At 45.0% G+C, this 22,768-nt stretch overlaps 1 protein-coding gene across 4 annotated transcripts in view; it reads right to left on the bottom strand.

Annotated features, from left to right (window-relative positions):
* Positions 1-22,768, bottom strand: part of KLHL6 (kelch like family member 6) — a 67,160-nt gene that overhangs the window by 35,111 nt on the left and 9,281 nt on the right. For all 4 annotated transcript variants that reach the window (XR_002644214.3, XR_002644213.3, XM_022571131.3 and 1 more), the window contains exon 2: positions 10,543-10,708. Coding sequence is in view for 2 of the 4 variants with exons in the window: in XM_022571131.3 (XP_022426839.2) it covers positions 10,543-10,708 (166 nt within the window). In the remaining 2 variants the exon portion in view is untranslated. The remainder of the gene's footprint in view (positions 1-10,542; positions 10,709-22,768) is intronic.

Below are 22,768 nucleotides of genomic sequence, written 5' to 3'. Positions count from 1 at the left end.
GCAACGTGGATTGTATTACAGCTAAAACCCCACATCCCACTTCCTTATTCCATGATCTATAAACAGCAACTAGGGCATTCCAGGCTTACTTACTCAGGGAAGGGTGAAAGGGTAGATGAAAGAAGACAATTTTGGCTTTTGTGTTTCTAAATACACTTTTAGAACTTACACTAGAAAAATAGTTTTGAAACACCGATTAGTGGTAATAACTGGGCCCTTTGACCTTCAAAATCCAGAATCCTAAAGAGTGTGTGCAAAAGTTTATGCCAAAACAGTAGAAATAGGAGAATGGATGATAATATAAGAGTCAGCTTTTCCCACACTGGAGGAAATAACAATTCTCAGGCCTGAAAGAGAGAGGAGAAAGGGGGAGTCTAGTAATGGAGTGAGAAGCAGGTGTGGGTCCCTGGGATGATCCCTCTGTCTCAATGCAGGCCAGAACTCCAGAGTAAGGGGGATGCTGGAAGCCCTTAGAGGCTGTGGATATGAGAACAAAAGAACATGTACCCTGACTGCCGAGATGAAATCAGAAAAGCAGCAGGCCAGTAGAGCAGCAGCAGAAGAGAAACTGGAGTGTGTTGTTTCTAGACAAAGCGGGCCTAGGGCAGTTGCTCCGAGTTCTCTACAGTTCCAGATTGGCACAGGAGAGGAAATGGATGCTTCTTGTGTTGCCCCTGAGAGGGACATGGAAATACTGAGAGGATTGGCAGACCTGAAGAGGCCTTGAAAACAGGACAGAGAAAATGCAAAATGACCAGCAAGGACTGATGGCCAGAACAAGGTGGGACTGGGGACTTTCAGTTGATGCCAGTGGGGAAGGGGTTGATGATCAAGAGAGAGACCGATGGGAATGTAGACACGCCAGGAGGTGCCAGCATGGACCCATGATGCAAATGACCACGGTAAGCCTGAGCCAGATGCCCCTTTCTACAATGTTCTGGCACTGTGTAAATGCACCCTGCAACTATATAAGCAACCCAAATCCTGAATTGATAAGGCTCTCCTGAAGTGAGTTGTCATTAAGTTGACTACAGCTCCTGCCACTGGTAGAATGGGAAGCTCAGAATAGAGATTAAGTTCGATGTTAGAAAAATGATAGGTTTAGAAAGACAAATATCATATGACATCACTTACATGTGGAATCTAAAAAAATGATACAAATGACCTTATTTACAAAACAGAAACAGACTCACAGACATAGAAAACAAGCTTATGGTTACCAAAGGGGATGGGGTGTGTGGGGAGAGATAAATTAGGAGTTTGGGATTAACACATACACACTTCTATATATAAAATAGGTGATCAACAAGGACCTACTGTACAGCACAGGGAACTATACTCAATATCCTGTAATAACCTATAATGGAAAAGAATCTGAAAAAGAATATATATATATATATACACACATATATATGTATAACTGAATCACTTTGCTGTACACTTGAAACTAACACACTATAAATTAACTGTATTTCAATAATAAATTAAAAAACACAAAAAAAGAAAAATAATAGGTTAATTCACACTTTTTTTTTTGCACACCTGAGTTTGGAGCCTAAGATTTAGACCCCTATACTAATTGGAATTCAAGAACAATATAAAATTTTAAAACAGGCAAAACTAATCCATGGTGGCATGACTAGAGTAGTAGTTACCCCTGGGGAGGTACTTCCTGGGGAGGGCATGAGGGAGCATTTTGAGATGCCAGGAATGCTCTAGAGCTTGATCTGGGTGGTAGTTACAAGGTTCTATACCTATATAAGAAAAATCATCAAGCTGTACACTTAAGATATGCACATTTTACTGAACGTAAGTTATGCCTAAAAATTTAAAAGAGAAAACATTGAGATCAAACACAGAAATGCAAAGTTAAGAGAGATGCTCTGGGCAGCAGCAGGCTCACTGGGGAGGCACCTGGTAACCCCAAGTGTCCAAGGTTCCCCAGAGGGAGTTGGGTGAAAGGGTTTGCAGCTGTGCTGGTCACAGAGCACCATACTAAAGGCCCCAGCTGCCATCAGGATCATGGCTTGTTTCAGGCCTCGCTCTGAGGGGTGGATACAGTATGTGTGGTGAAGAACACACAGGCTATGCACAGGAGTTAACTCAGGCTCCTCCTTTTCATTAGCCGTGAAACCCTGAGCATTTCCTTAGCATTGTTGAATCTTATTTCCCTCGTCTATAAATTGGGGGTAAAAATACCTACCTCATTTTAAATGAGATAATACAGGCAAAATAGTTGTTCTGAAATACTCTGAAAATGGCAACCGTTACTGTCCTGTAGACCCAGGAAATTAACCCTGATTTCTTAACACTCACAGTAGCCACACAGTATCACTGATTGACAAGGGGAATGTGTGGGAGAGGGTGCATCAGACAGTCAACAGGTTGATTTTATCTGGATGGTGGTAAAGAAAGCGTTGGGTTGGTTTTCTTGCCTAGATCAACCGGCTATTCTGATGTTGAGTAGACATAATCTGTGGCTCCCTGTCAATAAGAACAGAAATTCATCTGTACCTTACAGTAATGGGACCTACTTTTACCTAGGTGCCTGGCTCTTAGTAGGTGCTTAAAAATGAACAAGTACCAGTATTAGCCTGTGGAATACTTCCTCCTCACTAGCTCATGGCATTTCCAAGAGCCAGAATTGGGCTTCTTAGTGTCCTGTTACAGGAGGTCAGGCAAATATTGATGGCATCTTGAGCAGGTCCTCATATTCAGCTAGTGATGAACAAGAGCACCACATATTCACTGGCTCAACATGGTACATTTATGTACCATGTTCCAAGTACTGGGAAGCCAAGACGCCAACTCAGGTTATCAAGTCAGCCACTGACCACATGGCTACCTCATCATATAGGTCTCACCAGCATCCATCCTGTCATTAGCAAAAGATATAATAGGAAAATAAGCAATGCAAGGACTTTCACCAAAGTCCCCTCAGACTGCCACCATGATGAAAGTTACATCACCTCCCCATGGGGTGCTGTGAAGACACCACATGGGTCTTCTCAGGCTCGGCCCAGGTGATCAGGCTGCCACTCTGACATCCCTCTTTCTTTCCTCACTTCAGCCGTAGGGACTCAGCCTGACCTCCTTTTTCATCCAAGCCCCTTCTAACCAGCTGCTCTGTATCTCGGGGATCCTTCCATCTAAGACTAAATGCAGGATGAGTATGGTCTCCCTGACCTCACATCTTCTTGCTGCCCTGAAGATAAGCTCACAAGCCCTTATTCTTTCATGAGGTTTTAATAATAAAAATGAAACTAACAGATAAGGCAAACTTCCCCAAACAAACATGGCAAAGTCCTCCAAGATTAAAAAATTGCCCAAGTTTTTATGGTCATTGTCCTTGATCTGTAGTTTCTGACCACCTGGCTTATGTAGAGCTCAGAAGCCTAGAAGTCCAGTTAAGGCAAGGGAGGGACATTTGCTTCTCTGGAGCCTCCACTGGGTGACAAGCATCTTAAAATCCCTGCCTCACATGTGAACAGGTTACTTGGGCCTTTTCTCTTAGGTGCTTCTCTTACTTTTACCTTCCCCAAAACTACTTAGAGAAAATATGTTCCTCACCAAAATTGGCTACTAAATTGTGGCCAGGTTACTGCAAATCTCCTCAAGTGGGCAGATCATGCAGTACCTAACACACCCAAAGTTCCCTCCAAAGAAACTGTCTGGCCCTATGCCATACCTCACTGGACGAATACGCCCTTGACCCAAGGGCAATCAGTGTTAACAGGCTAGCCACCCGTGAAGTGGCCTCACGTGAAAACTCTTTTCAAAGAGCCATAGTGGTGATTGGCTTGGTCAACTGAATTCTCCCTTCTGCCTTTCTGGACTGGGAAATCCTGAGAGAGAAGCAGTGTTTAACAGGAAGAGATTAAGAGGAGGCCTGAGAAGAGAAGCAGAAAATGAGAGAGCAGCTGAGTCACATCAAAGGTGTGAAAATTAAGAAAACTTTACTACTGGATGTCACAGGGAAACCAAGATAATCTGATTCCCGCTGATTTCAGTTCCACAAAGGTGGTATTGGCTTCTGTGGAGGTTCTAAAATGACAAAATAAAATGCCAACTCTGGCACACTTTCCCTGAAAGGCAGGTATTATTGTCATCCTAATTTTACAAATGAGAAAGCTGAGTTTCAGAAAATTTAAGTAACTTGTCCACAGCTACACAGCAAATAAGTGACTGAACGGGGATATAAACCCAGGTTCTGCCTGACTCCAAAGCCCATGTTCTTTCTGTTCCACCACGCTGCCTTATAATAGACCATTACAGATAACTGTATATGTTTGACATCTAGAGAGACCCCAACGATATTATCCAGTATTGAAAAGAACAAGACAGGGCTTCCCTGGTGGCGCAGTGGTTGAGAGTCCGCCTGCCGATGCAGGGGACACGGGTTCGTGCCCCTGTCCTGGAAGATCCCACATGCCGTGGAGCGGCTGGGCCCGTGAGCCATGGCCACTGAGCCTGCGCGTCCGGAGCCTGTGCTCCGCAATGGGAGAGGCCACAACAGTGAGAGGCCCACATACCACAAAAAAAAAAGAAAAGAAGAAAAGAAAAGAACAGGACAGCTCTACATATGCTGACCTGTAACAACCTCCAAAACTTATCGTGAAGCTAAATAAAGCAAGACATCAAAATAGAGTGTTTACTGTGCCAACATTTGTGTTTAAAAAATGGAGGCAATGAGTGAGTGATAGATGCACATATACACTGTACGTGCATAGAACAGGAAGGACAGCAAGACAGGAAAAAGGAAGCTAAAAGTGAAGATGGCAAATGTTTCACTGTATCTCCTTATATTTCTGAATTTAGAACGGGCATATGTCTTATCCATCCAAAAGAGTAAATAATATTTTAAAACCACAGAGTGATTTCAACAACCTATAAACATCTGTCCCTTATGGTGCCTTAAGGAATGAAAATATTCCCAGTTTTCTATGTCTGAGACTTCAAAGCAAGTAGTCCAGAAACAATATCAGTCAGAAAGCGAGTTAAACAGATGTCCAAAAGCTCACAGTACTCTTCTCTTATTTTCATAAGAATTAACACTCACAGGAAAATGAATAAAATAGCTTCAGAGAGAAACTATTTTTTGCCAAGAAAGTAAATAAGATTTGGAAAATTTTGAGGTGAGGGATTACCAGAATAGGAGAGTCAACAATAAACAAAGCTTGCTGTAGTTCTATCCTGTCTCCATCTTCCTCTTCAATCCCTCTCATTAAAGCTCATTAAACTCTCCACTGAAGCTCACCACTTGGAGAAAATGAAAAGAAGAAGAAGACGGAGAAGACAAAACTTTATGCCAAAATAATCTCCAGGTATATTAAAGATTTAGGTATCAAATCTGTAGATGTAAAAAGATTAAATGAACTTATAAGTGAGTAAGTACATAATCAAGCAATGGGGAAGGTCTTTCTAAAAAGGCAAACCAAAGGCAAAAACCATCAAGGAAATGATCAATAAACCTGACTAAATACTAGTTTTAAGCTTTGTACATTAAAAAACTATAACTAACAATTATGAGTCATATTACCAATGGAAAATATTTGCAACAGTATTACAAAAGATTAGAGTCTTTACTATCTAAACGGTTTTTATAGGTCTCTTGAAAAATCACCCAAAACTGAAAGGAGAACAAGAAACAGAAACACAAACTCCATCCACAATGAAACCAAGAGACATCAGTAACCCCAAACCCCACAATATAAAGACTGGTAAGTGACTTTGCTGAGAGGACAGAGGTCACACTAAGTTTTTCCCTCAGAATCCAAAAAAGTAGGAATATTAAAGTCCACCCAAACCAGGAAGACCAGGGTAGGTGGGAGCTGACAGCAGGGAGTTGGTTTAAGAAGTTAAGCCTCCTGGTTCTCCTCCTTACTTCTTGCAGTCTAACAACTCCCACTTCCACTGGAAAAGATGATTTATCCTGTGGAGAAACCAGACCAGAAAGGCTCTGGACTCAGGGACACCAGAAACTGAAGAAGACACATGAGGACATCTTACTTAAAATACAGGGGTTAAGCAAAGATTTGCACACACACCTACACCTACGTAACCGGTCCAAAATACATGCAGTTGACTTATAACCCCCGGCAAAAGACTGAATGATCTTTATCTGGAGAAACTGAACGGCCCTAGGAAAAGTTCAGCAACTACTGACATTTAAGGAGCCCAAATAAAAAACTGGCAGGCCACCTGATAACCCTAGTAAAACTCGCTAGTCTGCTCGCTTCCCATTCTACTCCATGTGCACTGAGTTGAACCTAGTATATTAAGGCCTCAATATAAAATATGACTGGATAGCAAGGGTTTTTTTTTTTTTTTTTTTTTTTTTTGCGGTACGCGGGCCTCTCACTGTTGTGGCCTCTCCCGCTGGGGAGCACAGGCTCCGGACGCGCAGGCTCAGCGGCCATGGCTCACGGGTCCAGCCCCTCTGCGGCATGTGGGCTCTTCCCGGACCGGTGCACGAACCCGTGTCCCCTGCATCGGCAAGCAGACTCTCAACCACTGCGCCACCAGGGAAGCCCAGCAAGGGTATTTGAAGAAACCCTCTGTAGTAGTTGAATGATGGCTCCCCAAAATATATGTCAACGTCTTAATCCCAAGAATCTGTGACCGTTACCTTATATGGCAAAAGAGTAAAAGTTACTTTATATGGCACAAGGCATGACTAGGTCAAGTAGCATGAGAGGAGAAGCTTACCTGGTGGGCCCTACATGCAATCACATATATCTTTATAACACACAGGACACACAGAAGAGGAGGAGACAAGGTGACATGACTGCAGAGATTGTAGTGGAGTGAAGAGATGCCAAAAAGCCACCAGAAACTGGAAGAGGGCAAAGAACAGGTTCTCCGTTAGAGTCTCCACAGGGAGTATGGCCCTGCTGACACTTTGATTTTGGACTTCCGTCCTCCAGAACTGTGACAGAATAAATTTCTGTTGCTTTGTGGTAATTTGTTATGGTTTGTGGTAATTTGTTTGTGGTAATTTGTTATGGTAGCAGTCCTAGGAAACTGATACACCCTCTAAGATGAAAGTTGGAGACCTAAGCAAACACAAAGAGTAAAGGAACTCAAAAGAAAGAGAAGGCAGAAGAAAACTTCAAACATATTATAATAGTCTCCAAGAAATAAGAATAGGAATCTATTAAAATAAATAGCAAGGATATGGTGGCAGAAGTTAAAAACTCACAGAAGAGTTGAAATATACAGTTGAGGAAATCTCCTAGAAAGTAGAACAGAAAGGTCATTAGGAAAGAAAAGGTAAGAAAAAAATTAAATTAAATTCAGAAGGTGTGACACTTAACTAATAATAGCCCCAGAGCACAGAATAGATAAAAGAGTTGGAAGAAAAGTATCAAAGAGAAAATACAAGAAAAGTTCCCAGAATTGAAAGACATGAATCTCCCAATAGAAGAAACGAATATAATAAATGAAAAAAGACCCACAGCAATTGTAAGTGCTGTTGCAGAAATGAATCTATTGACATAAAAAAAAATGATGATATACAACATGGATGAAATAGATGAAAAAACATGTGTCCAGTGGTAACCTATTCTTACAAAATATGTACATAATAGATAACAATATAGAGCACTGCCTTCAAAATGTCAAAGAAAATTATTTTCAACCTTGAATTTTATACCCAGGCAAAATATCAATCAAATATGAAGGGAAAACAAAAATATTTTTAGACATTTAAGTCTCAAAAAATTTCTCTCTTAAATACTCTTTCATTGTAAGATATTAAAGATTGTGATCCATAAAAATGTGGGAGTATACAAGAAAGATGATATGGGATCCAGGAAGAGAAAATCCAACTTAGAAAGGAGGTAAAAGGAACTCCCAGTATGACAGCAAAGGGAACTCCCAGGATAACAACTGTGCAACAGGCCTAGAGAGTGACCAGTTAAAATTAGAGCAGGAGGAGAGAGGGAAAAGAAGTTATCTAAAACTGATGCCTCAGAGAGGCAACAGTGTTATCAGAGAGATAACAGTGTACACAAATCATTTAGAAATCTGGAAGTAGATAAAAGAAGAAACATTTAAAAACATGTGAAAGTAATTGTTCCAGAAGAGTGAGCTGAAGGAGGGGGTGGGAATAGGAGATTACTTCTTCATTTTAAGACTTTTAGCTATAGTTTACTTTTTAAGCTTGTATTAGTTTCGTACGGCCGTCACAACAAATTACCACAAACTTGGCAATTTAACCAACCAGAAATTTATTCTCTCACAGTTTTGGTAGTCAGAGGTCTGAAATCAAGTTGTCAGTAGAGTTGGCTCTCTCTACAGGCTCTGAAGGAGATTCCTTTCCATGTCTGTCTCCTATCTTCTCTCTCCTTGGTATTCCCTGGTTTGGTTGTTTTACTGACAAGGAAACTGGAGCACAGCAAAATTATGAAATACACCCAAAGTCACACAGCCAATAAGTGGTGGAGCTGGTATTTAAATCCAGCAGTCTGGCTCCAAGCTGTGCTATTACCACCCTGCTAGCTGCCTCTGTATAATCAATGCACAGTAAAGGACCCGGAAGTGTATATACTAAGGAAGCTGCCATATTGCCTCTGAATAGAAAGAGGCTGTAGGTAATTTTTACGTTCTTTTTGCTTGTATGGATTTCCAATTTTCTGAAATGAGTTTGTAATGTTATTACAATTTATAAATATTAAAACCTGCATTTTAAAAACAACATTATCTCCTCAGCCTATCATATAAGACCTACTTTCAGTTAGTGGGAAAAACAGGAGACCTTGTTACTAGATCCAACACTGTCACTCAAGGCACACAGTAAGTGCTCAATACAATTTGTATTCATTAAGCATCTACTCTGGTGTCAGACACTGTACTTGAAGCAATAAATGCTATTACTATTATTATTGTCAGTGTTACCTGTCCATCTTTAGACAAGTCAACAACACTTTCTGGACCCCAGGAAAGGATATTAGCATGAAGGTAACAATGACAACTGTGGTTTGATTGAATTATGGTGAATGGGGTGATTCTGCTCAAGCTTATTGGTCCTTTGGGGGGAAGCAGTGAAGGGATACTTGCCTTGTAAGAGAAATTTCCCAAAAAGCATAAAAGCTGAACTAGATAGAGTCCCTTCCATAACATAAGAAGGATTTCCCTGAAGTTAGACTGGTGGAATAGTGGGTAGAGGGGATGAGTTGGGGATGCTGAGCATGAGGTTGCTGAGATCCTCCCTCTACATAACAAAGGAAGTTTCCCTGCCAGTGAATAAGGCTGAGGGTTTAAGCAGATAAGGAGAGAGAAAGGACAAGGGGCTGGGTGAACAGGTGGTAACTGACTTGGCCACATTGCCAGGTAAGGCGTGACCAGTCCTTTGGGAAGTAACTTGTTCTGTATCTTTAAAATGCCCTGAGGAAACTGAGACAAAATTGGCTAACACTGCAGAAACCCATTACTCAGAATCATCAGTGCTCTTCCATGGTTGATTTTTCTCCCTCTTTACACTTTCCCTTCCTTGCTGGGCTTCCTAAATCCTGCCTAGACTCCAGCCTCACAACGATAATCCAATTGCCCATGATCTTGACCCTAGACCCCTCTTTCCCCACCTTCCCAGACTTTGTTTTCTGTTCTTTTCAACTGCTGACCTACTGATGATCCAAGAGGATGCCAACTCCCAAACTCCCAAACCATGGACAAGATCTGATGCTTGTCTTCCGTCCCTGGGAATGACCTGGTCTGTCCCTGCACTCTGTTTATCATAAATCTAGACATCCTCAGTGGGTTAATCTCTGTCATAACCCAATGGAACTGAGCTCAAGGTGCAATCTTAGACCTAGGCAAAGATGGTAACTCAAGCTGGATCTCCTGTGATAATTGTGGATGCAATTGATGTAATCTGTGGGTCTAATTATTTTATGAAGCTAACTATAATTATTATAATCAGACTGAAACACAGTTAAGTGCAAACAATAAAACTTAATTCTGAGGGTTCTCTATTCATCTTCCATGACACCCCTCATGAAAAGTGCTCTTCTTTCACACCCACCACAAATTGCTGAGCAGCGAAGTTCCTGCTTCCCCTGGAATCTAGACACTGCTCCCTGAGAGGCTGCATGGTATAGTGGCATACATGTGGCCCCTGGGCTCAGAAAGCCCAGGGTTCAAATCACAGCCTTGTGTCTTATTCTCTATGTGCCTTGCTTTCCCCACCCACAAAGTAGGGGAAAGTGACTATCTCCCTGGGTTGTGCTAAGGAGTAGAAGGTACATATATGAATTGGTGACTGCAGTCCCCACTCCAATTAGGCTTCTATAAATTGTAGTCATTGTTCCTGGAGTCAGGAACCAAGTGTAGGTTCTAGGCACCAAGCTCCCCTGGCTTCATCGCATTAAAGGGTCAGTGACTCAGCTCTCCACTCCCCGGGAAATTTCAAGTAAGCACAAGCCCAGCTAAGTGTGTACGTGTGTCCCAGGTACAGGCCTGGGAGCCAGGCCAGGCAGGTCTCCAGAGAACTGCTGCTTTTTTCTCTCCAGAGGAGAGCACTGGGCCTGTTTGTTCACACACCTGGAAAAGGTTAGCAGCTTCCAGGACCCGCTGGACATTCTGCTTGGTGATCAGCGCCTTGCTGGTGTACGTGTAGTTCAGAAGAGTGTGCATGGTCTCCGCGTCGACCCCTTTGATGATGATCCTCTCCTCATACTTTTCCTTTAAATCATTGCAGAACATGGCCCTGGGAGAGAGATATGTGAATGTGAGTCCAACCGTGACCGTTGGTTCCAAATCTAAACAGACCCCCTTCAGACCTGTCTGCCCCCATGGGACAGTGAGGTTCCCAAGGTCGGGACCTGGGGCGATTGCTCTCCATCCCTCAGCACCCGGGACCCACCAGACGTTCCATGAGGGCTTACTGAACTAACGTGTCCTGCTCTGCTGGGCTCAAGTGTCATCCCCAAGGCAGTCCCAGGTCTGAAGGGACACTAGGAGCCCTACTGGCACACCTGGTAGGATCTAGAGCTCCTTTATATTGGCCTAAAGTGTGGAATTCTTCCGGAGGCTTGTGACAGTGCCAAAGCCTTTTCCCAGAAACTGTGCTAACTGAGGCAGTATCCACCAGGGTGGAGTGCTGGTGACAGAGTGTGCTTTCTAGAGCTGGGACTTCCACCCCAACACAAAAGGAATTACACCCCTAAATCCTGTTCCTACTCCCTTTGCCTCGCCGCCTATTTATCTCTGGAAATCATTCCTCAGTTTCTTTCCCCTATTTCCTCATCTACAAAACAATGGTAACTGCTATGGTTTTCCAGGAACAAACATCAAAAAGTCAGGAAGAAAGACATTGAGAAAATAGAGACAGAAAGAGAGGAAGAAATCACTGAGAAAAGAGAGAGAGAAAGAGAGGAAGAAATCACTTGACAAGCTGATTTTTTTTTGTTTAATTTATTATTTTTGGCTGTGTTTTTGTTGCTGTGCACAGGCTTTCTCTTGTTGCGGCGAGCGGGGGCTACTCTTCCTTGCGGTGCGCAGGCTTCTCATTGCGGTGGCTTCTCTTGTTGCGGAGCACGGGCTCTAGCCGTGCGGGCTTCAGTAGCTGTGGCTTGTGGGCTCTAGAGCGCAGGCTCAGTAGTTGTGGCGCATGGGCTTCGTTGCTCTGCAGCATGTGGGATCTTCCCGGACCAGGGCTCGAACCTGTGTCTCCTGCATTGGCAGGCGGATTCTTAACCACTGTGCCACCAGGGAAGCCCCGACAAGCTGATGTTTGAACCTGTTGTTTTAGCCCATGAGATCTTCTCCCCTGGGTCTCCCTCTGTCCTTCTTCCTGTCTTTTTTTTTTTTTTTTTTTTTTTTTTGCGGTACGCGGGCCTCTCACTGTTGTGGCCTCTCCTGTTGCGGAGCACAGGCTCCAGACGTGCAGGCTCGGCGGCCATGGCTCACGGGCCCAGCCGCTCCGCGGCATGTGGGATCTTCCCGGACCGGGGCACGAACCCGTGTCCCCTGCATTGGCAGGCGGACTATCAACCACTGCGCCACCAGGGAAGACCCCTGTCTTTTTTTTAATCAATAATAATCTTCCTACCCTTCTCCCTCCTCTTCTCTCCTCTCTCAGCTGGCCTCTGCCCCCTCCCCAACAAGAATATGATAGCATGACACAGAGAGCAAATGTGAATTCTGCAAAGTTAACAAATGCCAGCCTGGAACCAGAGGAGCAGTGGTGTCATTTGGGCAGACGACTGATTTACAAGCCAGTTTTTTCAGCCATAAAGTCTCTTGGCTAGAGGGGCACAGAGCCATCTGTGGAACCACACATGTAAAGTGAGGTCATGAAGCACTCACCTGGCTGCCTCCTGATTCCACAGCAAACCCTGCCATTACAGCAACCACACAATTTCTTCTCAGCTCAGCCTGTCTTCCTGGGAGGAGTCGGACAACCTCACTCCCTAAACCTCCCTTTGAGTCTCTAGAGCAGAGCTGCCCAATAGAAATATGATGCAAGCTGTATGTGTAATTTAAGATTTTCTAGTAACCATAATTTTTACATAAAAAATAAGAGATAAAATTAATTTTAATCTTTTATTTAACCTAATACATACAGAAATATTATCATGTCAACAGGTAGTAAATATTTTTGGTTATTAATGAGATAATTTACATTTTTTTTTTTCATACTAAGTCTTCAAAATCCCTCAGGTATACCTTACACTTAAAGCACATCTCGATCCAGACCAGCCATAATTCATACGCTCAATAGCCACATGTGGCTAGTGACCACTGTAGTAGGCAGCGCAGCTCCAGAGCATCAGTCCTGAACTCTGCTGTTGGGTCACCCAGGTCTGCAATCATCTCAGGGGGTAAAGTGAATGTTACCCACATGAATGTCGTGTACATGAATATATGAGTAACAGGACATTTAGCAGGAGAGGGTGGGCAGTGATGATGGGTTAAAATGAAGCTTCATGTAACTGAGGCAACATATCAGTGGAATCCTACCAAAGTGAAATTTAGAAGTACCCCTTCATCTAAAATGTGATTTTAAAATCAGTAAAAGGTGAATTTTGTTGAATCTGCATGATCTCAAACATTCTAATGAAAACTGAAAAAGTCTACTGTAGAGATGTTTTGATATTAAATGAGATAGGTATATAAATTGTCTCATTCAATGCCTTGCACTTCAAGGGGCTCTTCTGAAGCCCATGTATTTTGGGGGTCCCATGTGACATGATTATTGGGATCTCTGGGATCATTTGGACTCTTGATCAGGCTGTCACTGCTAGACACAGCTTCTGAATTCTCTTGGAATCAGTCACTGAATAACATCCTAGCCCAGCTCAGCCAATACTTAACTGGGTGTCTGGAATCCCCTGAAGCCAACCCTCAATAGCTAGTGATGTGTTATAGGGGAATGGGGGAGCAAGATGAGGGAGGGGAGGAGGCCAAGCAAAACAGAAGTCATACAGAAAGTCACTTTGGCCTAGTCCTGCAAGGGACCTCTGGAGAACACATTCCAGAATTGTCCCCAAAAGAGGCAAAGAAGCTGGGCTGTGATACTCCAGCACCTTGTGACAGTCTTAGTTACAGGCCACCCCAGAAGTAGGTAAATTCTCACACCCTTCTGGGTTTTTTTTTTTTTTTGGCGATACGCGGGCCTCTCACTGTTGTGGCCTCTCCCATTGCGGAGCACAGGCTCCAGACGCGCAGGCTCTGCGGCCATGGCTCACGGGCCCAGCCGCTCCGCGGCATGCGGGATCCTCCCAGACTGCGGCACGAACCCGCGTCCCCTGCAACGGCAGGCGGACTCCCAACCACTGCGCCACCAGGGAAGCCCACCTTCCGGGTTTTGATGTGTGTGGGTGTACATGTGCACAAGCAGCGTGATTCCAGGAGCCTAGAGGAGGGTGGGAAGAAGAGCTGCAGTGCTGGCTTTTGGAAGGTGGAGGGGCTGGGCTGTCTAGGCTCTGACGCTAACTCACCATGTGACTTTGTACAAGGGAGCAAACCTCAGTTTCCTCTTCTGTGGAATGATATAACAATGGTCCTGACCCCAGTGAGCTGCTGGGAAGAATAAGATAATTACCACTCACCAAGTGGCTGGAACAATAACCAGCACTCACTAAGGGAAGGCGTCTCAGACCAGGTCAGAAGAATCTCGGCAGGCTGTGGGAGATACTCGGAGCAGGCAGCCGACCGCACTCTGACTCACAAGCCGGGACCTGCCAGCATTGGGCTTGGTCCAGTCAGGTCCCTGCACGGCTGTGCACCACCCATTCAGCATAGAGTTAGGGCTAGGGCCGCTCACAAACTGACTTAGAGACATTAGCATGGTGTGGGCACACAGTAGGAGCTCAGTAAATGTTCATGGGAGAGAGAGGAAAGGAAGTGCTCCAAAGACTGTCCTTCCTCTGGGGCTTTTTTGGCCTGGTTTGGGTCCCAAAGTCCCAGCATTTCTCTGCTTTCCTCTGAGACTTTTTCACTGATTTTCTGCCACCTAAATAAACTCTCCTGGGCCCCAGACACCATGCTGAACACAGATAACATGAAACTAAGGAGAAAACTACATATTTCTCATAGACCAAACTCCTAGGCCTCCTGCTGCTCTCCAGGAGATCCATGGATACACTTCAGCAAAGTTGGGACCCCCTGGGCAAAATGGGCCATCCCTAGGTTTCCACTTTAATAACAGTAATCACTCACATTTATGTGTATAGCCTTTGTAGGGCAAACAGCATCATCTCTTTTGATTATTATACCCATTTTATAGGTGATAGACTGAGGTAAAAGTTAAGTGAATTGCCTAGGACCCTACAGGTTGTCGGCAATAGAATGGGGACAAGAACCTAGGACTTTGGGCTCTTAATCTGGAGCTCACCAGTGCACTAAAATCAAGAAAATCAGCAGTAATTCAAAGCCATTTTTAGGGGGTCAAACTAAGTGTCAGCACTGAGTGAACCAGACCACATTTTGCTCCCCAAGAGCACAGCTGGGTTAGTTACTAACCATTTCCCCCTTAGCTTTTACAGGAGGTAAATAAAATTTTTGTGTAATAACAATATTTTCTAGACAGACACTGACCAAGTCTCATGAGATTCTTGTAAAACAGAGGTGGCTATGAAGATCCTCTTTTTACAGTTAGAAATAATCTCAGAGTAGGGAGTCAGTTGCCCAATACTTCAGCAGTGAGTCAGTGCCAATCCCGAAATAGAGCTCATCTCCCACAACAGCCATGAAGACAGCCATGGGCCCAATAGTCTCCTGGAATGAAGTCAGGACATGGCCCCATCACTCTGCCTGGGCTTCGCTCCCCACCAAGCTCTGCCAACCTCACTCCCGACTTCATTCAGGTCTCTACTCAGACGTCCCCTCCTCAGGGTGACCATCCCTGACGCTCAGTCTAAGACAGTCACTCTCTAACATCATCTCTTTTGTTTTTCTTCATAACCCTGTAACAACCTGAAATTATATTACACATCTATTGTTAGCAAGTTTAATAATTGTCTCCCTGCTAGAATGTGAGCTGAGTGAGGGCAGGGGCTGTGCCATGTTCAATGCTATATCCCTGAGGCTAGAATAGTGCCTGGAACCTAGTAGAGACTCAGTAAATACCTGGAGAGAGAATAAATGAATGAATGAGCTTGTGCTTCTAGCCCTCGTATGTTTGCTTTTGACAGGAATCTGCACCTCCAAGAATTATCAAACACTCTCTGAAGGATAAGGCTGAAGAGGCTGCCCATAGAGAACCGAGTCTAGGGCCTGGAGCTTAAAGAGGACACACCCACATGAGAACTTTCCACTCACAAATTCAATGAGTTCTTGATGCTCCAACAGTTCCTAAATGTCGTCCACTCAGGATTTTTCAACAGCCCAGCTTCGCTATGGCCCACCCCCTCCCGAGGCCTCCACACCTGCCACTGAACTTCCTGCTTCCTGAACCTCTAACCCCAATCACAGTCCTATAAACAAATATTCACCTCCACCACCCCCACTCTCTCATTCTTAGACCAGCTCCACCCATGCTGACCCCTGCTCTGTTCATCTTCTAATCCCTTCGCCATCCTGTTCATACCAGGAGCTAACTCTTCTGCATCAGTGAGGTATTCAGGGTTGGAAATAGCTCTAACACTGGTCGCAAACTGAGTTAAATTCTACTTAAGGTTATATGTCTATATGTATACATTGGCTAAAAATATTTTTAAATTAGTAATTATGTGCTGCTCAATGAACATTATACTGTTAAGAAAGGATTATTGGATATAAACCCAATATGGCCAATCAAAGGGGTTTCCACTCCAAAGGAAGCAGGGAGTCAGCAGATGCAAGGGTGACCTAGCAAGGGATGACATCACTATAGTCCCCCAGTACCTCTAAGCTGAAGGCACCAAACCTTCCACCTGCCATTTCCTAAACAAAGGATGCATGTAGGCATTTGGCTCAGCCAAGTTTCTGACCTCAAGCTGTTCCCTAAGCCCTACCATGTAGACCCTGTCCCAGCACATGAGTCCTGCCCACATCCTTGGCCTGCAGACACTCCAGCCTCAAGGACAGTGGGTCTCAAAGTATATTCCATGGGTAGCTTGCATAAGAATTCCTGGGGTGTTTGCTAAGAATGCAGAATTCTGAACCTCACCCACCCTAGACCTACTGAATCAAAATCTCTGGCAGTGGGAATATGAACGTTATCTGGCTCACCCGGCCCCCGCCCATAATTGTTTTGCAAACCAAAGTTTAAGAACCAATGCCCTAGAGGGAGGTCACCTCACTTTCCAACCCAGCTCCCCTTGGCTCACCCTGAGAATGAGGAGATTGGACAAAGGTCCAGGTCGAGGAAACTGGCTGTGGTTCTGGGACAGATAATGTCCTTCAAAGTCTTCCCTCCCTGTAGATGCTCATCTTCTGAGATCCAGCCCTCCTAGAATTCCATGAGGCCTAGGGCTGGCCCCCAAATTGGAAGTGGGGATGGGGGTAGTACTCCTCTACCCCTTCCCAACCTGGTGGGGTTTTAGATGGAAGCAGGTCTTGTCCTGGCCTCTTAAGTCTTTCTCTAACTTAGCTGTTTATACAGAGCCCCTGCAGCTTATATTCAAGTAACACATTTCATCAGATCTAGTAGTTCTGAAACAGGATGTGGTGGCAAAACTATTAGTCACAAACAGTGCACAATTCCCTGTTCTTAATTTGCTGTGCACATGTAAATCTCACACACCTGGAGGGATGCCTTCAGAGGATTGGGAGGTTCATGGGCATCTCTCTTTCCACTCCAGAGACATGAGTAACAGCACTTTGTTGTCTCTCTCTGGGGCCTGGAGTCAGCTCCCTGAATTCACAGCTGCTGGCTCAGTATTTGTTCCAAGCTGACAGACGAGCTGGAACCCCAGAGCTGCCCCCGCCTGACTCTAAACATCATCAGACCTCAAAAGAACTGCCTCTACTAAGCTCCTTGCCCAAGTTCACCATTCCTCAAGGATGCTGAACATGTACCCCTAGGGAACCAGAACGCCAGCCATGTTTCTATAGAATCAGAGTCCCTCTCAGCCCTACTGGACCATTGCTGAGGCCTCTGCATGCCATGGATGGCCTCAGCCCATCCAAATTTGTGACAGAAAGAAGGGCTTCCACTGACCTGCAAGGTCAGACAGGCTCAACATCAGTCACAGCAAATGCTTGTGGCCAGAATTCAGCAATGATTCAGCTACAAAGACATAACGGGAAGTTCTTGCTTTGGCTGCCCAACATCATTCCTAATCACTTTAGGAGGAGGAACCAGATTTTCCTTTGGGGAACGACCCCTCCTGCAATACCAGTCTGGTAGGATGTCTCCCAAGCCACAGTGATTGGGTCACAGATGGGCCCAGGAAGAAGCCAGTCCAATTGAAACCAATTCCAGAACTTTCTCTGGAATTATTGGGAAAGAGAAGCTCTCTTCCCACTGCAGTTGCTGAGTTGAGAGAAATAAAAGTTCAGAGCTGCTGGAGACCTTCTTGCTTCCATGTGTGAAGACCCCCCTGAGAGAGACGGACCAACACAAAGGAGAGACAAGAGACAGACTGTGAAACTGAGCCCTGATGACATTATATGAGCACAATGGTCCAACTAACCCTGAAACCAATACCACTGGACTTTTAAATCATGTGAGCAAATAAATTCTTTTTTTATATGCTTGAACCAATTGGAACTGAATATCTGCCATTTGCAATGCACAGTCCTGACCGACACAACTGGACAAGAGAAATCCTGAATAAAAACTGGGACCAAATGCTAAAGAAGACTAAATAAAAAGTGCCCAGAAAAAGAAACGTTAAAGTACTCTCAACATTGCTATACAAGGCTCTTCACAGTCTGATCTGTGCACCCACTTCCCCATCCCATGATGTATCAATAGCTAGCAGTTTCCAACATGTGCCTCTGTTTACATCAACACCTTTGGGCTGCAGACAGGACTCTCTATGTACACTCTATAGGGCCTATTTTTAATGTGCCTTTTCCCTCTATTAGATTCATGAGGATCTTAATGGCAAGGGTTGGATTTTATTTCTCTCTCACTTCTTATTTACTGGCCCATAGTAGGCACTCAATATTTGTTGGATGGATGGATGGATGAAAAGGAAGCTACACGTGCAGCTCAGTCCTATACTTGCTCCTGTAGGCCAAGTGGACTCCCCTTGTCTCCAAACCCACATTTCTCCTCTAACTGCCATGAGAATAAATAACAAGGACCTCCAAGACCAACTGACTGGAGCAAAGTATGTGTGTGAAGAACTATATTTTCCAGTGATTTTCTAAATCAGAACCCCAAGCCCATGGTGTTTATCCTAAGCCTTCCTACCTGAGATTTTACATTACAAAACATGGTGGTTGTTCTTCACTTTAATTTGCTTTTGCACATCTTCCACTTCCTTGCCCAAAGGTGAAACCTGGCTTCTGCTAACGAAACACCGCTTCCCTCACAACCCCCTTCAATGAGGTCTGCTCTGATTCTCACTTCCCTTAGTCTGGGAGTCAACATTTGTGCCTACTATCCACTGTCACATCCTGACTAGGCCGTTGCCCTGGAGGCTCCTTGTCACTCTCTTTTTCCAAACATTTTCCATCTCAACACCCCCCCACCAAGTACCCCACGTTGGTTTCCTTATGGCCTCCATGTCATGATCCAGAAATCAAGGATCAGCCTCTGCTTAGAGATTTTTCTGAGCATTCCCTGGCTCTGACCACTTAAAAACATGCGAACTGGTCCCAATCCTCACTCCAAGTTATTCAAATGTTGAGGCTTCCCCAGTCCTAAAAGTTATCCCTACTGTGACAGGGCAAAGATGATCATAAATGTGTTCCAGACTTCTCCCACCACCAGCTGCCACAGAGGAATCCGGACTGCCAGGTCTGTTCTTTGGGCTTTTATGATACAGAATCCAGAGGAAAGTGGGAGGGCGAAAGGAGATCTTCTAGCTGGGGATGGAGAGGAGTTTTGAAGCAAGAGGCAAAGGAGGAGTTACCTCAGGCTGGGCTACCCTCAGAGCTGCCCAGACGGGGCCAGAGTTGGGGCTGACATCCAATCTGCACTCACCAAGTCCTGAGCCCTGATGTGGACAGCAACAGTACCCAGGGAAAGAAGCACATATTTCTAACTGGTCCACCCAGACAGAACTTTTTAAAATTCATACAAAGATATCCTAAAAGCCAGCAGCGATCAGAGATGTGGATAAGAGAGGGGAACAGATTTTAATAGCTGTGGTGTGTTCTCCCTCAAAGTGTTAAAAACACACACACAAAAGTTCAGAGCTTGAGTTACTTTGAAATTACTTGTTCTGGGACTTCCCTGGTGGTCCAGTGGTAAAGAATCTGCCTTATAATGCAGGGGATGTGGGTTTGATCCCTGGTTGGGGAACTAAGGTCCCACATGCCTCGGGGCAACTAAGCCTGTGTGCCACAACTGCTGAGCCCATGCTCCTCAACTAGAGAGCCCACGTGCTCTGGAGCCCACGCCACAACTAGAGAGAGAAGAAACCCGCATGCCACAACTAGAGAGAAGCCCGCACACCACAACTACTGAACTCACGTGCCTCAACTAGAGCCCAAGTGCCGCAAACTACAGAGCCCACATGCTCTGGAGCCCGCGCACCACAACTAGAGAGAGAAAACCCGCACACTGCAACTAGAGAGAAGCCCACGCACCACAACAAAGAGCCCATGCGCCGCAACGAAAGATCAGCATGCCTCAACGAAGATCCCGCGTGCCGCAACTAAGACCCGCTGCAGCCAAAAAAATAAAGCAAATAAATAAATAAATAATAAACAAATCTTTAAAAAAGAAAGAAAGAAATTACTTGTTCTGTTTCCGGGTTTGGCTCTACAGTGGGGTGGCACGGGTGGGTGGAGGACTGATAAAATTACACTACCTTCTCTCTCTCTTTCCAGTCTTGAAGCTCAGAGAAGTATGGTTTGTCTTCCAGTTTAGTTTGTCTTCCAGTCCCCCAGCCCTGCTTTCTTCCTCCCCTTCTCACCAGCCAGTGCTGCCCCCCTCTTTTCTGTCCGGCTCTCTGTTGTCTGGCTGCCTTGAGGGCCCTTAGAGAGGACTCAGAATGTCACTTGAGACTGTCTCCCCATCCCCACTGCCTCAGCCTTAATTCTGACCTAATTTCCTCTACCTGTAATTTCTGCAACCACCTGAGGGTCTCCCTAGATTATCAGGGCCTCCACATCACCGCCCAAAGGGTTAACAGAGAGGTTGGATCACTCTCCTCATTAAAAACTCTTCCCTGTCTTCCCACTTCCTGTAAGGTACATTTCACACTCTCCATCCTAATCCAACAAATTTTTCATGCTATCCTACCCTGCCCATCTCTCTTGGCCTTCTTGGTCCACACATATTCTTTACTCCAACTTTAATCTTCTACCTGTGGTCCCTGTCCTTACGCTGCATGATACTTTCCCAGATGTGGCTTTTTTTGGTCTGGAACACTGCTCCCTTTCTCCCCTTTTCTTGGTCCCCTTGGCCCAATGCCTACTCATCATTTAAAACTCTGCTCAGATATCACCTCCTCCAGGAAGCCTTCGCTGGCTGCTTTTTCTCCAGTCTGACTTTGTCACTGGCAAAGCCCACTGGGGTCCCCAGGGAAAAATAAGATGGAATCTAGCTGATAACATAAGGTCTAACGTCTTCTTTTGTGCTTAGTTTGCCTGTAGGGGGTCGTGTGCAGAGGCCTTGCACCTAACTCGTCGGATTAGAGTTCCCTGGGCAGAAGCACCGGGCTGGACACCTCAGCTCCCAGACTGTGAGCAGAAGCGCTGCGCTCAACACCGCAATTCAAGAGGGTGGTGGGCCATGTGCAGAGATGCTGTGCCCTGCACTGCAGTTCGGAGTGTGGGCAGTGCACCTGCGCCAGCCCAGTGAGAACTCGGTACCCTCCCCTCCGAGGAGAGCCTTATAAAAGCAGCCCCACCCAAGGCCTCTCGGGAGAGTGTGTGCTCTAGAGTGACAGCTGGCACTTCTCCATTCTCTGATCAAAGAATAAACCTTTCCTTTGCTTCAGAACCAAACTCGGTCTCGTTCTATGGGCACGAGCGACACCAGGCAGGAGGACCCTTGTTGGGGCATGACTCTAAAGGGTCGGTAACAATTTCATGCCCCTTCCATAAGCAGAGCTCTATCATATCCCTTATTACCCAGTACTGAAACACTGATTTACCTGTCTCTCTCTTCCAACTTATTGTGATTTCGAAGTCAAACAAGAACCATAACTCATTCATCTTTGTACACTCAGTGCCTGGCCTTGATAAATTTGTGCCAGTTGAATGAATACATGAATGGGTAAGTGGGTGGAATTTCACTAAACCCACTCAACACCATAGTACTGAAAGCTTAATATTTTGTGCCCCCAACCCCCAGATATTTGCACCTTAAGAGAGGTTATATGATCCGGTGTTCCTCAATTAAAGGCCTACAGATCACTAGTGGTACACGAAGAAGTGTGGGAGGAGTGCAGCTTTTCACAGCAATTACTAAGAATTCTCCCCCGCTCCTTCTTCGGGGTCATCTGTAAAATAGACATCGTCTGCCAAGCCAACCTGCCATCCTGAGCTTTAAGGATACTGCCAGTCATTTGAGAACTTTCCTTAATTTCCTGATCTCCATTCTCTTTGTCCTGTTTCTTTTGTGTGCTGTGTCCACCAACCTCACCTTCCTGGAATTATTCACCAGGCATCTGCTCCTCCCCTAATTCCCCCAACACCAGCCCCCTGCAAGCCTGAGCTCGCTCTTCATGATGTGATCTCTTGAATGCCAGTCAGCTCTTACTTGACCCAAGACCTGGGTCATTATATGCAAAGCTGCTGATCATTAATTTTTATAGATCCCTGAGTGTCTCCTCAGAAAAAGCTATGATGCAACTTTTGGTTTGATTGTGTGGTTTTTGTTGGTTTTTTTTTTTTTTTGGCCGCATGGCATGCGGGATCTTAGCTCCCCAACAAGGATGGAACCCGTACCCCTGCAGTGGAAGCAAGGCGTCTTAACCACTGGACCGCTAGGGAAGTCCCTGACTGTGTTTTAAAGTCATTAACAGTGTCAGCGCTCCTGCAATTACTGTGGCCTTGAAGCTTTCCATAAAAGTTACATGTACTAAAAGAATAAAAGAATCCTTACAGCTGGCAGAGGACATACAGGTTGGCTAAATGATATTCTTTCATAGCAATGGGGATTTATCTTTATACAGAAATGGCTTCTCCAAAAGAACTTGAGACGGCTTATACTAAAGCAGCAGAGGTATTATAAAATAAAACAGTAACAACAGAAAGAAGATAAGAACTAAGG

This window comes from Delphinapterus leucas, chromosome 4, assembly GCF_059928025.1.
Source record: "Delphinapterus leucas isolate spDelLeu-1000000601 "Yukka" chromosome 4, BTC_Dleu_Yukka2, whole genome shotgun sequence".
Taxonomy (NCBI): domain Eukaryota; kingdom Metazoa; phylum Chordata; class Mammalia; order Artiodactyla; family Monodontidae; genus Delphinapterus; species Delphinapterus leucas.
The sequence above is the reverse complement of the archived record's forward strand: the minus strand, read 5'-3'. Positions and strand labels throughout refer to the sequence as shown.